This window comes from Penicillium solitum, assembly GCF_028829755.1.
Source record: "Penicillium solitum strain IBT 25940 chromosome Unknown utg000008l_segment0_segment0, whole genome shotgun sequence".
Lineage (NCBI taxonomy): Eukaryota > Fungi > Ascomycota > Eurotiomycetes > Eurotiales > Aspergillaceae > Penicillium > Penicillium solitum.
This window is the reverse complement of record NW_027072127.1, coordinates 3,632,924-3,649,443: the sequence shown is the minus strand read 5'-3', so window position 1 is coordinate 3,649,443 and position 16,520 is coordinate 3,632,924. Positions and strand designations below refer to the sequence as shown.

The window sequence follows — 16,520 nt, the reverse complement described above, 5'->3', positions numbered from 1 at the left end:
CTGGCCGTGCCTGTCCCAAATAGGAATTCCTTGTCTCAAATAGGAACTCTGAACCACCGTGATGTTAATCCGGCACGGTGAGCTGAGAAGACACAGAGATTCTGTATTATACGGCATAAACCTAATCAACTAAGTATTATTTCAAACTAAGGTTGAAGGTTTAGATGTCTAAATGCCATTGGTCTATATCGGTGGCAATTTAAGAACGGGCTATTAGGCTATTTAGGCTATCGTTGGTCTAACTCAAGGGAAGTATACCACACCGATTTAATGTCTCAGATAAAGCGAATCAAGCTAGAATATGTTCTCTCTTAATGAATTTTACCTAGGTACCTAGGTACCTAGGTAACTATGTCTACTATTAAAGTCAGTCAGCCACGGCCCTAGTATAACCACAAAATATAGAATCTAGTGAAAAGGTGCTAAATGTGAGCCAAATATCACCGTTAAAACCTACATATTTATTCTAGTTAATGTAGTTAATATAATATAATATAGTATCATATGGTCAAGTGTTAGTACCGTGCACAATTACCATTTTAGGATCTGCGAACCAGTTTGGGCTCATTGCATCATCCCGATTCTTGGCAATTTTACCCCATACTCTCTCCCAAGGGACAACACATTCCTTTTCCAACCTTCAAAATCAACATGCCTGATTCGCCCATTCAGCGCCCTTTGAACACACGTCGCGCCTGCACCTTCGAGGAGAGTCAGCGACGGAACTCAACCCTTTCGGACTCGCTCTCAGAGGCCCGCAACTCTATCCGCTCATCGACCGACGATTTGTTTCTACCTCGTGTAGCGAAAGGCTATGACGCAATTCCAGCTGAAGAATCGCATTGGCATTCTGCACCCCTCGGGCTGGCCCTGCTGCCCGCAATTGCGGGCATTTTCTTCCATGAAGGTAGTTCCTTCGTCACCGACGTCACATTACTAGTCTTGGCCGCTATATTTCTCAATTGGTCTGTCCGGTTGCCTTGGTATATCTCCCCCACTATTATTTTATAATCCCCCGAAATAACAGTATAACATACTAATATTAACTATATAAAAGGGACTGGTACCGCTCAGCCCAAGCCATCAGACGAGAAGAAAGTGGATTCCCCGCGCGCGACGATCCCCAATTCGAGCTCGATGACGACCACGAACCCCAACACAAAGAAGCAGCAACAGCCATATCCGAGCTCCAAATTCACGAACTCGCCGCTCTAGCCGCATGCTTCATATTCCCTATAGTCGGCACATGTCTCCTACACGCCATCCGCTCCAGCCTCTCCCGACCCTCCGAGGGCCTAGTATCAAACTACAACCTAACAATCTTCCTCCTAGCCTCCGAAGTGCGCCCAGTCGCCCACCTCCTAAGACTAATCCAAAAACGAACCCTACACCTCCAACGCATCGTATCAGCTTCAACAGACCCAATCGTCACCCCAACAACCCTGCAAGACCTAACAAAGCGCCTCGAAGAGCTTGAAGCCCACGTCGCAGAGACAGCAAACGCCCGTCTCGCAACCCAACCAACAGATAAAGATACCTACCCCCTCTCACCAAAAGAACAAGAACAAAAACAACCCGAAGCATCCCCATCCCTCGTCGCCAGCGCAGCCCTCGAAACCCGCAAAGCTATCCAGCCCGATATCGAAGCTCTTAATCGCGCCGTCCGGCGCTACGAAAAACGATCCGCCCTCTTCTCGCTGCAAACTGACCAGCGCTTCGTGCGTCTGGAGACGCAGGCTGGCGACGCAATTGCCCTAGCTGCTGCTGCGAAGCGGTCGGCGGAATCCCGGCGTCCGAATTATGCGCTCGTCCTGCTAGACTGGGCTTGCGCGTGCGTTGTTGTCCCTGCTCAGATTGCGCTGTCGCTTGGTAGTTTGCCTGGACGTGCGGTTGCGGGGTGTTGGGATGCTGCCATGCGTATGCTTCCGAGGCGGAAGGTTATGCCGCAGCAGAGATCGAAATCTAAGTCTGGGTCGAAGGGGAAGGCTGGGGCTGGACCTGGACCTGGACCTGAGAGGGCGGGATCTTCGGGTTTGTATCGGCAGGGTGGTGGGTTGGCACCGCAGCGGCGGTCTGGGGTGAGGAATGGGGATGGGGTGTGATGATGATATGCATGGAGTTTTTTTTTCTTCTGATTTATTGTTGACTGAAGATATTTAGTGCGCAATGGGCATTGGGGAATGGCCGAAGGATCGGTCACGGATATATTGGCGTTTATGTATGGGCTTGAGCACTTCCGGGGCATGATCTATCATATACTGTAGGATGTGTAGGATGAGAACATCGACTTCAGTTCAAATATAAGGGTACTCAACCTATATCATTAATCTTTATAGGCGAGATAAAGATGAAGATATAGCATTCGTACAGCATTATACACATCAAGACAACGCGGTGTAATGGAACCACCTCAAAAGTCAAGTCTATAGGAGTGAAAACATGGATCGGTGCCGAACCGCGAGACAAAGGGTCACGCCCCACAAACCTCCCGACGGTATTAGAAAAAAAAAAATCAAGACCGACCCCCAGATGGACCTCGGTCATCCACCGCAACCATCTTTAAGAATGGTTCAATGATTGATCGCCTCCGCTCTTCAGATATACGACGCTCTTTCTCCTTAGGCGGCAGCGGAGCCGAGGCAGAAATAAGCACGAGTGAAAAGATGGATGCTAGAGCAGACTCAACTGCTTGTCGGCGGGCTATCGAATCGTTCTGACTGGTGGGCTCAGGGATGGTGCCAGCGGATGTGCTCGTGGAGCGGTTCTTGCGGCGGAAACTGCCGCTGGTTATGAAGGCAGTAGCGGAAGCTGGAGTAGGAGATTGAGCTTGATCCTGGCTTGCAGTTCCAGCCTGCTTATCTCCCGGCTCTTTGGCGACAATGTGCTTTCCTTGTTTGGATAATGGGAGCAACGGTGTACCGGACGATACTGGAGCCACTTCATTGGCGATGCGGGCGAGCATAAAAGTGACAAACGTAAATGATACGCTGTGCGCCGGCGAGTAGGCCAGATGCTCAAGCACCCAGGCCTGGGTTTCTTCCCAGTTTCGAGGAGGGGATTTGCTTTTCTCACGTACGATTATCTGCTCCTCCATGTTTTGCCATACTTTCGCAGTGACGATGCCATCTTGAAGCGCGTTGAGGAAAGTGAGGAGGGTTTCAGATAGGACCTCCAATCGATGGAGAGAGGATAACTCAGGAGCAAATATTGAGGTGAGAGACTTATTGGTATCGAGGGCTTCACGCACGGAAATTTGCAGCGCAGCACGCTCCTCCGGGTCCTTTAGAGTCCATGTATCAGGCTGGAAGGGCCATGCTCCCCCGGAGAGATCCGTTGTCCATGGGGCTTTATGCTCCTCAGATTCACCATTTGTCATGCTCCACTCTGCGACCGCGCGCTCTGTCAGCTCAGAAACCGCCTCAGTCAGTCGGAAAAGCTCGCGGGGTGCTGACAAGCGGATTCCCGTGGAACTATCTGTGCTGGATGGGTGAGGGGTGTCGGATTCGGCCAAACTTCGAGCACCCGCTTCTGGCATGCGAGTCAACTCGTCGATACTGCAACCGAAGCAGGTGGGTAGCCAACGGCCGTGAACAGAGATAAAGTGGTCGCGACCCCCATCGACATGAAGGACCACGATGTCTTCGAGTTTGACCTTTCCAATATTAAGCAATCGGACATGTTCGATGCTGCGAACGTAAGCTGTGACATCAACATTCGCTACCTCCCCAGGGAGTAGAGTGTGGGTCTCAGACGAAGTAGTCACCGCTTGGCCAGTGTCATGGCCAATGTCCGCAGACTTGCAGACGTGCATAACAAGCCATGAGGGTGGTTGTGCAATGGTCTTCTCGTCAACGTTAGGTCGCTCCGCAAATGAAAAAGTGGCTGCGGTGCCACTGGTGTTGGCAATGGTTAGGGACCGATGAGCTGGCACATCGAAGGCAATCTCGCCGAAATCGACGGTGTCGGGATCTTTGTCTGTGTGCTTTTGGTCACCATGTTTATCCACCACAATAGTGAGATCCGGCCGAGCTTCGTTCTCAGCCTTATCCAATTCACGGGCCACTTCTTGATGGACCTTTGTTTTGAGTTCACGATTGACCGCATCAAAGCTCAAGGTAAACACAGCATCCAGAGGCTTGTGGTCGGACGACAGAATGCCTTGGTGTGATACATAATGGTCCAAGCGAATTGGATCATGGGAGGAGTCCAGCGATGCAACTGTGACTGCATCATCATCATTAGCGGCTTGATCCTCGTCTGATATGTACTCCTCGCTGGCTACACCATCTGCGTCAGGGTCATATTCAAACAAGACGTTATCATCGGCAACAGCCTTGTCTATCCCGCTTGCCTTCATCTCCTCGTCCCTCTTTCGGGCCTCCTCCGCCTCCTGGTCGAGCTTCTCATGTCTCAGCTTGTCCCGGTGAGTGCGGAACAGAATCCGATCACACCAGCTAGGACCCCGTTGTTTATCGCTGGAATCAAACATGGCCACGCTCCCGATATCGTATTTGTACGTCGGCAAGAAAGTGATGTTACCTTCCCGCCAACCCTTGTGGAAAGCTGCTCCTTTTCTCTGCTGGAGTCGAAGTTGATCATGCGGGAGGAGTGAGGAAATTGTTGTTTGAAGAGACGCCGGGTCATTATGAGGATCAATCTCCTCGTCAGTGACAGGTTCGGTGACTGGCTCCGTCTCCTCTTCTTCGGAGGGAGAAGAAGGCGACTCATCATCAGAATCGGCCTTAGGGTTCCCAGAATGGCTTGACGACTGCTTTTCTTGGCGCTCTTTGTCATACTCATTGGCAGTATGCCGAGAGAGGACCTGGCGCACGTCGTCACTAGGGATATCGTCGAGGCGGTAGTTGAGGTCGCCAAACCAAAAAGTGAAATCTTCATCTCCAATTGTTTCGCCTGAATCACCCGATGATTCACCCTCGGACCAAACCGCATCAAATTTAGCACGCTGGACAATCTGAGAAGAGTCCCAGTTGCGCCGCTCCAAGCTGCCTTTGTCGGACCCTGCCGCGAGATGACAGTTGATAAAGACCAAACGGGTCGTTTCGCCCAGGACAAGGCGCGTTACCACGGCGCCCTTGTTTCCCATGTATCCCATCAGCCCCGTGCCGACAGAGGTACTACTGATAGAAGAAATACTGTCACCGATGGCGGGAGACGCATATATCAGAAGCAACAAGCCGACCAGCTGGACTTCAGAGACTAGCTGATATCCTTCTGGTAGCGCCTTTTGGACTGATTCCTTCCACCGCTTGGATGGAGCCAGATCGACATATGGCCGGAGCGCTTCCGTTGGGGAAGATATATCGACCACTTCTTGCACACCCAAGACGTACAGGTCTATCTCTTCAGGGCTGTAGTGAAACGTTCCTTTTTTGTCGCCGTCCGATTTCTGCTGGTCATGCTTGCCGTGCGATTGGAATTCTGGCTCTCGTGTGTAGTTTGTCCCAGAGAACTTCGGGCAGACCCCATCTCCTTTAACAAACCACTTCCCAACGTCTTTCTCGGTGCCAGAGATGCCGGCTACATTCCACGTGCCGACCTTGACTCGGATAGATCTCCGGCGCGTGTACTCGTCTTTTCTTGCTCGGACAGCACGCGAAAGTGACAAAACGTCGAGTCCTGGGTTCTTAATCTCTTCCGCGTATTCCGACTCGTGGCCCTTGTGCCCTGACCCGGACGACGATGGAGATTTGGTGCTCATGGTGTATGAATTATATGATGGAAATCAGCAAGTAAGGAAGATTCTTCGCCTCGCTTGATTATTGTTCCTTATTGATCGAGGTTCGGTGGGGTAGAGGTATGTAGCGTGGTGTATGTATGAGTGTGTGCGCTTGGGCGGTTCTTAATTCCGACAAGGGAAAATAGGCTGTGAGGGTTGTCGCAGTAGAAAAGTTTGGGGATAATGATTATCATAGGATAAATGGACAGAATTGAGAGAATCAGCTGTATAATGCGACAATGGCTTACTTGGTCAATTCATCACAGAGGTTCATCCCACCAAGGTTGAGAAAGGTCGTATCGTCATCACGTAGGATATAGGGAACAGGCAATGTGTTTGAGACCAATCTGAAAGGATTCAAATATATTCCAGTATCTGAATATCCTGCTCGAGGTTCAAAAGAGGAGAGGTTCAAGAGTAGAGAGTAGAAAGTAGAAAGTAGAGAGAAGCCGGATAAGCGCGAAGGCGGAGCTGCAATGACGATATGCCCCAGCTCCTTCCCTCTTTCACACTCTCCTAGAGCTCCCACAGAAAAAAACATGACTTCACGCAAACCTCGGAGACAGAATAATCACAATCCTGTCAACCTTACTGATTATGAATCTGACGCTCCATACTATTCCGACATGCAGCAACAACCTGCACCCCCGCTCCGCTCGAACGAGGAGCTCAATCTCTCCGTTATCCGCCGCCACAAGCCCTCAGTGACCTCCATCCTCTCACTCGCCCCCTACGCCGTAGTCTACATCTTCAGCCCCACCACAAAACAATGGGAAAAGAACGGAGTTGAAGGAACCCTGTTCGTGTGCCAGGAAACACAAGGTGGCCTAGGCGAAGAGCGCTACACTGCCTTCGTGCTAAACCGCCGTGGGTTGAATAACTTCGATCTCCCCCTCACCGACGGCGAGAATGTCGAAATCACAGAGGAATATGTGATTCTCAAAGCGGAAGAAAGCGCCGAAGGCGAAGCTGGACAAAATGGCATCGCCGACCCCTTGCACCCGCAAAATGTGCCCAACAACCAGAGCGGCACGAACAACGTGCGCATCTACGGTCTCTGGATCTACTCAGAGCCGCCGCCAAACTCCACCGCGGAGAGTCGCATCATAAACGCCCAGATGATCCTCGAGTGCGCCACCCACGCGGGAGACAGCATGAAGCTAGCTCGCGAGCGTCTCGAGGCTATGCGCCAGACCAGCTTGCATGTCGCAGCAGTGGCGGCTTCTACACAGGCTGCCCCGATGGAGGAAATACAGGATAGCGTGCCTATGGGACGTCAAATTTCTCTGAAGGATCTGTTTGGTCAGCAGCGTGCCCAGGATGACGCTTGGAGTGTGCGAGCACACCATTTGGCCCCCGAGCAGCAGCACCCACAGCCCTACCCACAGCAATCTAACTATCAACACATGATGCCTCATCAGATGCCGTCTCCTACTCCCCCGCCGCAGCCGCAATCCGATGTATTAGGAGATCTATTCCGGAGGGCAGGACTAGCTCAGCAAGGCAATGGGCAGGGGCACTAGAGTGGTGCTGAATGGTTCCTTTGGACCTCAATCATTTGTACATGGCGTCTAGCTTTATGATTTATTCCGGCATATTTGAATAGCTTCGGGCTTTTTGTCATTCGGATGGGAATGGGCGTGGCGTAACGTCTCTTGAGATACCCGTTACAATCTGCGCCAATGGCGAAATTCATCGTCTTTATGTAGTTCCTGTCTATTTCTATACATTGTAAAAACTATAGCCTCTCTTTCAGACCACAATCTGCCCAATCATCCCCGCAACCTTTCGCGCCATCACATCACTGTGTTCTACATACTGTCAGCAACGCTATCATAGTGAAAGTCGATAAAAAGCCACTTACTTAAACAGAAGGCATGCGGCAACCCCTCTTCACAAACAACCATAGTCGGCCCAGCCTGTCCTCCTTTCTGCCCGCGCACCGCAACAATCTCATCCCTCGTCTGATCAGCTACCCAGTGATCATTACGACCAAAATAGAAAAACAGCTTGGCGAGAGGCTCACGCGCCGACGCAGCGCCCCAAACATCATCACTCCATTTGTCCGAAGTGATAGTCCGCATTTCATCAGCAGCCATATGTCTACCCACCAGGCAAAGGTAATTAGCTAAACCCAAAGTACAGCCAGAAAAAAAAAGAATAGTCCACATACAAAGCTTGCCGTACTCCACCCCTACTCTTCAAAAACGCACACGTAGCATCCAAGGCATGAACGGGGGGATCACCCATGACGAGCCGGACCACAGATCGAAGAAGCGAAGCCGGGAGCAGGAATGTAAGTAGTCGGGCGAAGAAACTAACTACCACAGCAAGACGGGGGATGATCGAAAGTAGACTCTGCACACCCGAGGCGAGATTAGTCGCGAAACCAAAGAAAAACGGCATCTGGTTAGAGGAGTAGGGTATGTACCGTCAATTTCTGTCCCGAAGGCGACGCGGCGATATCCTTGACAGTCGGGAAGAGCATTGCTCCGCCGACGATATCGAAGGCGCTTTCAGAGCTTGTTTCACGGTGTCGTCTTAGGATTTCCATGGCGATGTATGCGCCAACAGAGTGTCCGATTAGAATGACTTTTTGTCTAGTTCCTTTGCCTTTACCGTTGGCTTCGTCTCCCATCAAGGTAGCGAGCTTCCCCTGAACAAAGCATATCTGACCTTCCAGGTCGAGATCGATGGCATTGTTCGGTGAGGGTGAGGACTGAGCTTCATCAATTTCAAAACCGCTGAGAGAACAGCCGTAGATTTGAAATGATGGTAGGCTTGTTGGAAGTTCCTCTTTTGACTCATCTAGGTGCTTTGCGAGTAGAGAGAGGAATGGGTGGTAGTAGCCGATCAGACCCGGGTTGCCGGAGATGAAGAAGATTGTTGTCTTCTGGTCTGATGGAGAACCTGTGGTGGTAAGAAAGGTGTTCGGGGTAATTTCAGACGCCATTTTTTATTTGGCTTGTATCATTAGATCTGCTGTAGGGCTCTCTCGTGTAGATTTCATCCAGGGTATAGATGGCTACGGGGTTGTTGGGTGGTCTGGACTTGGTTAGTGGTTGTCCAGGTGGAGATAAGACATTTGAAGGAATATAATTACACGAATTGTACCCTTTTGGTATGTACTTTTGGCGTGTATGATTACTCTGGAGTGGTTGAATAAATTGCCTGGGATTGATAGGGAGGTGAAGTCGGATTTGGTTGGTGGATCCAAGGACTCTACAGAGTCTACACCCAGAGCCACCCATCCATGCTAACCCCTCGGCCATCCAAAAATATATGAGATGTTTATAAAGAAAGCAGAAAGCCAAGAGAAAAAGAAAAGAACACAGAGAGAGATAACCGGAATCTATAGGTATTTTGATAGGTGGCAGGGCAGATACTGTGCAGGCCGTACCTACGGCACTAATAACTCCAACAGGTAGAGAACACCATGGAGATAGCAGGATATATTGCAACGACTCCATCCGCGGATGCAGGGCTCCTCCACTAGTCGGTATCTAAACCCGACCGGGAAAATAAAAAGAATAGACACCGCAAGGCTAGATCCAATGCATTGCCCAGACGCCATGCCATGTACATCAACATTCAACTAGACGCTAGTTCAGGCCAGAGAAGACAAACCCTCATAAAACGAAGAGGGAAACAGGTAAGGAGTAACCTTGAAAAGAAACTGAACAAGAAGAAAGAGCATCGCCCAAGGAACAGCAAGAGATGAAATATGGGAAATCCCGCAACCAAGTCTGGTATCTAGGTCATGGAAAAGGACACTTAAATCAAGAAAAACGCCTGGCTTATGAGGTATATTCATCCACCCTCGTTACCCTGACTGTCGTCTCGATTCTCCTTCTCGTAACTCTCGCTCGTCACCTCTGTGCGAGTTGTGTTGGTTTCTGAAATGGATGGTTTGGCCGTTGATCCAATGTTGATGGCGATTCTCTTGGGCGCGGCGCTGGTGACCCTGTTTAATACACCCGGTGAAGCATTCTTGTCTGCCAGTGAGCCGGCAGCCTGGGCCTTTTTCCGATTCATGATAAAGGCGCCAGAATTGCCGCTAGTTGAACTTCTTCGTTTTGGTCCCGCGGTAAGCTTGCTCAGCTCGTCATCGTCTTCTTCCTCGCGGCGACGTTTCTCTGCAAGTCGCTCCGGGGGGTTCTGGGTGGGTGGTGATGTAGGAACCTCGGTGGAAGTCTCCGTTGGACTGGCCACTGGCTGTTGTTCTGCCCCTTCGGGTTTGGTGTCCATGATGTCCTCGTCGTCGTCATCTGGGTAGTCAACCAATGGTTTGACGACCGCAGAGGCGGACTCGCTTGAAGGTCCGTCCGTGGTAGCCACACGGTCTTGTGTCCACTTTATCTTATTTGGTCAGTCGTTTGCTTGAACATTGTCAATCCAGAAGGTACCTACCTCATCTTCGTCGTCAGAGGTGTTGAAATAATCTTCTTCTGTGGGGTCCATCTCTCTTGCACCCTGCCAGCGCTGGCCACTGAGGGGAATTCTCCGCGGAGCATTGCTGTCGTCCTGACTGAACAGTGTCGCGTCGGCCTCGGCTCCGTATCCCTGCATCTGGTCATATCGAAGAATCAGACTCTGGAAGGTATCAACATAAATGATGTTCTCGAGCTTTTCGCGATATTTTTCGACCACATGAAGGATAAAAGGCTTGATGTTTTCCCGCTTGATAAACTCAAAAAGTTCAAGACAGGCCGAGTTGAGCAGATTGTCCCGAGGCATTGTCTCGTAGACGATGTCGAGAATCAACTCAAAAGTGTTATTGTGTGTCATGAGAGCTTGGTAGAAGGTATCTTGGAGGCTAATCAAGGTGCGGAAGAATTTGAGGGCGACTGTCTTCGGCATTAGCTCTGGCTTCTGGGTCAAAAAAAGGCTACACACTCACCGAGTTTGAGGTGTTTCTGGGGCACCCGCAGAAGCTGTGCAACGCGAGGCGCGAGAGATTCACTTTGGATAGAGTTACGTGTGCGGAAGAGATGCTGGCGGACGAAGAAGGTGAGGATATCAACAAGATGCGAGTAGAGGGTGACCTCTTGGAATGTCAAATCATTAACTAGACTCAAAGTTAGCAAAGTCTTAACCAAAAAAACAAAGGATCACCCCACTTACGGGCTGTGCGGTTTGCAAGCTGTTTAAGCGGTTGGAAAAGCCGTTTTGAGGACTCATCAAAATGTTGCTGGACAAATGCGTCAGAGAGAAGGTTGTTGGTGCGAACTTTGAAGTAATCGGGTCCAGCCCGACCAAGCGGGTCCTGCATGGGAATCTGAGGATCAAGGAGAACCTTGATAGCATCAGCAAGTTGGTTTTTGACGCCGAGGTCGGTCTCCACATGAAGAAGGTCGATCAAGGTGTCTGTAAGTGGTGTCTTTTTCTCGTTGACAGCTTTGAGCATATAACCTCTCATCATGACTGGATCGTGATCCAACAGAGCCACTAAGATATCAATGCCAGTCGTGCGCATAGCTGGATTCAAGTGCTTAACGGCAAACGCTATCACGGCAAACAAGCCATGGCTAATAAAATTGGCGAATAATTGCGCCCGCGACGGCGCCTGCAAGTTCTTCGCGATGCCAGCACACTGGTGAAGAAACTGCACGGCGTCATCCTTGCGTCTCTGGTCCGGATTTCGAGGATCGAAAACGTGAAAGAGATCTCGCAGGAAGGGCCCATTTGCTTGGATATGATTCACAATCTCCATTTGATTGAAGAATATGAGAGAATTGAGCACCGAAAATGTCGGGTCGTCCAAAATCCGAGCCAGCACCACATCTTTTAGATATTGCAGCCTCCATGTACTCCGAATCTTGCGGCGAATGATCGGGTCCTTAATCGGGACGACTTCCTTATATCGCGATTTGTCTGCGAGGTATTGTCGGTGGTTTGCTTTGTGTGTGGGGAATTCAGGGTCATCTGTTTTCGTCAGTATCAATTGCATCTTGGGCTTGGGATCAGGGTGAAGCCGGGTAGAGCATACATTCCAGAGCCCCGACCACTCCGAGGATGACATGGTCGGCGACGACGGTTTCGATGATGGTGTTGTCATTGAGCAAAATGAGAGATTTCATGATGTTGCACAACCGATGTAAATCGATCAAGCTCTCGAGATCCTCAGCCATTGTCACTAGCGGTACCAATTTGGCGATGTACTCGTCGCGGATGATGTATTTGGATAGCGCATCTCGACCGCCCTGTGTCATGCTCGCCGCTCGTACAATCTGTTCGATTTCGGGGAGGTTTCCGAGTTCGGGGGCCGGTAATACGATGGACTGGTAGCTATCGAGGTCGTCGGACAAGGCGTCATCTAGGAAAACAATTAGAGCTGCCAGCTTCCAAATACGCGGCAAAGCTTACCAGCTGAAGTGAGACTCAGGAGATGTTGCTGGACGGCATTGACAAAGTCCCTTTGATGGGGTTAGCCATGCGCGCAAAGATTTTTGTTGATTCCTCACCAAATGACCGCACAACCTTCCGCCTCTTGGAAACTCAGCGCCATATCCGTGCCATTTTGCTCCGTCCAAACAATCAAGGTCTCTGGATCGCGTGATACGGTTAGTCAAAAAGGACACTAAACAATGATGAGACGAGAATGGCGGGATAGGTACCCTGTTGTTTCTGGTAGCCATCATCCTTGGTGATCCGCGTTTCGAGTAGGACGCGATTGGGTAGGTCTTCGGATTCGACAAATATGCGAGGCTCCTCCTAGTTCAAAGCTATCAGTTACTGATGATGATGGTGATGCGCTCGGGATTGCGCGCGATGAAACATCGCACGACCCCCAGTGCGCGCACAACACGCGACAACTCACTCCTAAGATCTGACCGGTGCAGAAGCCGGTTCCTCGGTCAAACCAATCATTATCTTTCAGTTCATAAACCTTCACTCGTTTGCGACCGTCGGGCGGCTGTACTTCCAGCGCCATGGTCCGGCAGGAACAGGGAAAGGCGTCTCGTCACTCCGGGCCTGATAAAAGTGCACCGGCGCGAGAGGAGAGCCAAAGGGCGGTGGGGGGGAAAAGGAATGAACTTTAAAGAAGGTTATCGGAAGATTGTGTAGGGGTTTGTTTGGGAATGGTTTGAAAGGGACGCAAAGAGGGAATGGAGGTGGAGATCCCAATGATGAAAGAGTCTGCGGAGGGGATGACGATCGGGAACAGTCCTGGTAGGTCCACCTGACGGCCTCGGCAGGTACTTGGGGTTTTCTAGACTTTTTTTGTTTCCCCTTAAAAGTCCTCGGGAGTTTAACAAGAAGCCTCTTTAAAAGATATATGAAGAGAAAGTAAGAACCTTCAAATCTTCCAGAATTCCCTATGATCCCTGTTTATCCCTATATTATCTCTATCGTCTCTACCTAAGGTACCTCAAGATAGGCACCCGGGACTACCTATGTAGGTACATATGCCCGGAGTACCTAGTATATTGTGCACACAAGACAGAAATATGCTATATTACTAGGAATGCAGCTTATGCTCAAACCTAGACTACTTTATCTGCGTCCTTCTGGTGTTCTTCCGTGATCAGCAGAGCTGGGGAATTCATTCTTCAAATGTTCTCTCTCTCTCTCAGGGGTTTCGGAATGGCATCAGGCAATATGTGATAAAGTATTTATAACAGCTGAGTCTGACTTATGTACAACATAAATCCTGTAATATAATTTAAGATTCATCTATAAATCTATAAATCTATAAATATTCTCTGCAAGGTCAACTTCAACGCATGGATCTCCACATAATTTACAAGCTACGGAAGGGGGTACACGGGAAGTACTTCCGGTTAAGCTGACATGTAGCCTCTCTCATGAAGTATCCGCCAAGTACCAACCGCCTTACTTCCAGCTGCTGACATAAAAGACCAGATGGACGGCCCTGTCCGCAGCACAGACCCTCACCGCCCCCACTCTCTCCTTGTTGATTGGCTGTGTTTAACTGCGTGGAAAGTTCTTATCGAATATGGCCCGATTAGGAAAGGTTCCAGACGCTTTTTCTCTTGGTCGTTCGGGTCTTGAGATTTTTGCTGCTTCTTCTTCAGATTCATCGCCAGACGGTATATCGATACACGAGCGACTTAAGGAGTTTTGCGCTCGTTTCATTTTCATAAAGCTCCCCTTTTATTGCTATATTGCTTAATTCTGCAACTGGTTTGCCACCTGCATAATTCAAACACAACCCCGCTTTCTGAGCTTGCATCAGTTCACCATGTCTGAGTCGAAGGATCAAATCACCGTCCAGGCATCTGGTGTAGACCATGATATTTCTTCGTCTTCGCTGGCTAAGGATTCTCAGATTGGTGCACAGCGTTCGAGTTCCCAGGCGGAAGCCTCCGAGCACCCTGTGCAACCTGCGGACCTGGTCGACCAGAAGAAAGGGTTCTTTGGCTATTTCAAGACCAAAGAATTCTATATCACCGTGGTTCTAGGGTAAGTAACACCTTGAACGACTACAAGTCAAACCTCAAACCCTAACCCAATTACTCGCAGTCAAATTCTCGCTATTGCCAATACCTCGACGGGTACCTTCACAACGCTCCTCGGCGAGGAACAGTGGGCAATCCCTGCGTTCCAAACCTTCCTAAACTATGTTCTACTCAACGTCATTTTCACCCCTTATACGATGTACCGTTACGGCCTTAAGGGCTGGCTCCAACTGGTATACCGTGACGGCTGGAAATGTATGTCAACAATTTCCCCTCCCGCATATTCGATATAGAACCTCGACTAACCGCCGCAGACATCATCCTTGCTTTCTGTGACGTGCAGGGCAACTACTTCATTGTGCTAGCATACAAATACACAACCATGCTAAGCGCGCAACTGATCAACTTCTGGGCCATCGTCGTGGTCGTCGTGCTCTCATTCCTTTTCCTGCGCGTGCGCTACCATATCACCCAAATAGCAGGCATTGTGATCTGTATCGGCGGCATGGGCGTCCTCATTGCCTCGGACCATATCACCGGCACAAACGGCGGAGACATCTCGCAAGGAAACCAGTTGAAGGGTGACCTGTTCGCGCTGCTAGGCGCGTCCTTCTACGGTCTGACCAACACGGGAGAGGAGTACTTCGTCAGCACTCGGCCCGTGTACGAGGTGCTCGGTCAGATGTCATTCTTCGGAATGATAATCAACGGCGTGCAGGCTGGTATCTTCGACCGGACCTCCTTCCATGAAGCGCACTGGAACGGAAAGGTCGGCGGATACCTCACCGGTTACACGCTGTGTCTGACTCTGTTCTACTGTCTCGCTCCGCTGTTGTTCCGGCTTTCGTCGGCGGCTTTCTTCAACGTCTCCATGCTCACCATGAACTTCTGGGGCGTGATCATTGGCGTCAAGGTCTTCCATTATCATATCCACTGGATGTACCCCATTGCCTTTGTTCTGATCATTGTCGGTCAGCTCATTTACTTCCTTGCCCAGAAGGTCTTGAGTGAAGCCCGCAAGCCCTGGCTTGGGACTAACCAGGAGCGTGGTGTTGTTGGTCTTTTCACTGCGAAGAGGAAGATCGTGCATACCATCCCTGCTGGTGTGGAATATCACGATCAAACCGCCGAACACATCCCCGGGCACACTACCACGGTGAACAACAGCTCTGTCTGATCGTTCGCCTATGTGGATGTCCTCGTTGCTTTCTTCTTTTTGCGTATGTCTTTTGGGGATTGTGGATGTGACCGCACATATAGAAGACGATCTTTCGGATTTTATTGTGTGCTGCGTTAGATGCCCACTAAGTCCGTGCTGGCGCTACCCCTGCTGCTGAGAAGTACCCGGGTGGCTTTGATGCTGGACTGGGAAAGGAAAAGATGATCTTGTTTGCGCGCTTTCAATTAATGCTTAATTATTTTCCGACAATTGCTACTTCTATCTTGAGATTTAGCTACCAAACTTTATCCCGAGAATAAATCAATACACAGTTATGCACAGTTCATCGCCTATTCTAAATATCTAGGTATCTCGTCAGCGTACTCCAGAAGCAACCTTGAAGCTCCTGGTACCAGGACTGAGCTGGAATGGAAAGGTGATCTTATATCGGTGTAGGCGCGTAGCATGTCTCGCCAAACCGAAATCAAAGCCCAACATTAATAAGACTACCACATTGTAAGATGAGAAGCCCTAAATAGAAGGGATGATTACAGTGTTATGAAGCCAGAGACACGTTATGGTATCTACTAGTACCTTTGTAGGACCCGAACAAATGAGGAATCGATAGGTATATAAGGACCCAACATTCCAAGGTTCCCTTCTCTGATGAAGTCCATAGCAAGCCCAGTATCCGATCAAAATATAACCTTGGAAGTAAACAGACTCCAGTAACCCTTACATCGACTGCATTATAGTCAAATTTCACTCACCTAAAAGAAAAGGCGAAAGAAAAAGGGTTTAAAAAATAAAAAATATCCAAATCCAAGAAACATCCGTTTTGAGCCTCTGTTCGCCTCCCCATCTCCATATGGAGATATGTAGTAAAAACAGGCATCCAAAATTAAATAAAAAGTCACAATGTGCAAGTTTCCCGTATCACCACCCCCCAAAAAATGAAAGATAAAAAAGAAAGATAAAAGAAGACCTGTGCATCCGACATGAAAAACACCGAGAAAAATGAGACAGCCCATACATAGCCCACGAGCATCACAGATAAAGCGCCATATTTCCGACCATATTCGCACGGGCACCAGAATAGCAAAAAAAAACAAACAAAAAAAGCAGAACAAAAATAACACTGCTGATCCCGACACTCAACGGAGGAAGGTGAAGAAGGCATCGTGTCATCCAGACGGATCCA

The 16,520-nt window shown here is 49.6% G+C and overlaps 6 protein-coding genes across 6 annotated transcripts; 3 read left to right on the top strand and 3 right to left on the bottom strand.

Moving 5' to 3' along the window:
* Positions 1-651: 651 nt before the first annotated feature.
* On the top strand, positions 652-2,102 carry N7455_010675 (uncharacterized protein; the record flags this gene model as incomplete). The annotated part of the gene is made up of 2 exons (XM_040952889.2): positions 652-983; positions 1,058-2,102. The coding sequence occupies 2 exons, from the start codon at positions 652-654 to the stop codon at positions 2,100-2,102; spliced, it is 1,377 nt and encodes a 458-aa protein (XP_040816449.2).
* Positions 2,103-2,512: 410 nt separating this feature from the next.
* Positions 2,513-5,719, bottom strand: N7455_010674 (phosphatase family protein; the record flags this gene model as incomplete). Its single annotated transcript, XM_040952917.2, has 1 exon — positions 2,513-5,719. One exon carries the CDS (start codon positions 5,717-5,719, stop codon positions 2,513-2,515), a length of 3,207 nt encoding a protein of 1,068 aa, XP_040816465.2.
* Positions 5,720-6,276: 557 nt separating this feature from the next.
* On the top strand, positions 6,277-7,260 carry N7455_010673 (Dcp1 family protein; the record flags this gene model as incomplete). Its single annotated transcript, XM_040953045.2, has 1 exon — positions 6,277-7,260. The coding sequence occupies one exon, from the start codon at positions 6,277-6,279 to the stop codon at positions 7,258-7,260; it is 984 nt and encodes a 327-aa protein (XP_040816635.1).
* A 229-nt stretch (positions 7,261-7,489) lies between these two features.
* Positions 7,490-8,690, bottom strand: N7455_010672 (bifunctional triacylglycerol lipase/ester hydrolase; the record flags this gene model as incomplete). Its single annotated transcript, XM_065606500.1, has 4 exons — positions 7,490-7,548; positions 7,602-7,840; positions 7,911-8,095; positions 8,169-8,690. The coding sequence occupies 4 exons, from the start codon at positions 8,688-8,690 to the stop codon at positions 7,490-7,492; spliced, it is 1,005 nt and encodes a 334-aa protein (XP_065460463.1).
* Positions 8,691-9,547: 857 nt separating this feature from the next.
* Positions 9,548-12,671, bottom strand: N7455_010671 (SMEK family protein; the record flags this gene model as incomplete). The annotated part of the gene is made up of 9 exons (XM_065606499.1): positions 9,548-10,096; positions 10,148-10,584; positions 10,638-10,805; positions 10,862-11,662; positions 11,727-12,053; positions 12,104-12,153; positions 12,202-12,283; positions 12,355-12,451; positions 12,558-12,671. 9 exons carry the CDS (start codon positions 12,669-12,671, stop codon positions 9,548-9,550), a joined length of 2,625 nt encoding a protein of 874 aa, XP_065460462.1.
* A 1,111-nt stretch (positions 12,672-13,782) lies between these two features.
* On the top strand, positions 13,783-15,526 carry N7455_010670 (DUF914 domain membrane protein). The gene is made up of 3 exons (XM_040952991.2): positions 13,783-14,164; positions 14,225-14,415; positions 14,475-15,526. Exons 1-3 carry the CDS (start codon positions 13,944-13,946, stop codon positions 15,335-15,337), a joined length of 1,275 nt encoding a protein of 424 aa, XP_040816406.2. The 5' UTR covers positions 13,783-13,943; the 3' UTR covers positions 15,338-15,526.
* Positions 15,527-16,520: the final 994 nt, after the last annotated feature.

Coding starts and splice junctions, on each gene's coding strand:
- N7455_010670 (XM_040952991.2), top strand. CDS start 13,944: ATGTCTGAGTCGAAGGATCAAATCACCGTCCAGGCATCTGGTGTAGAC. Junction 14,165..14,224: donor TATATCACCGTGGTTCTAGG/GTAAGTAACACC, acceptor AATTACTCGCAG/TCAAATTCTCGCTATTGCCA. Junction 14,416..14,474: donor ATACCGTGACGGCTGGAAAT/GTATGTCAACAA, acceptor TAACCGCCGCAG/ACATCATCCTTGCTTTCTGT.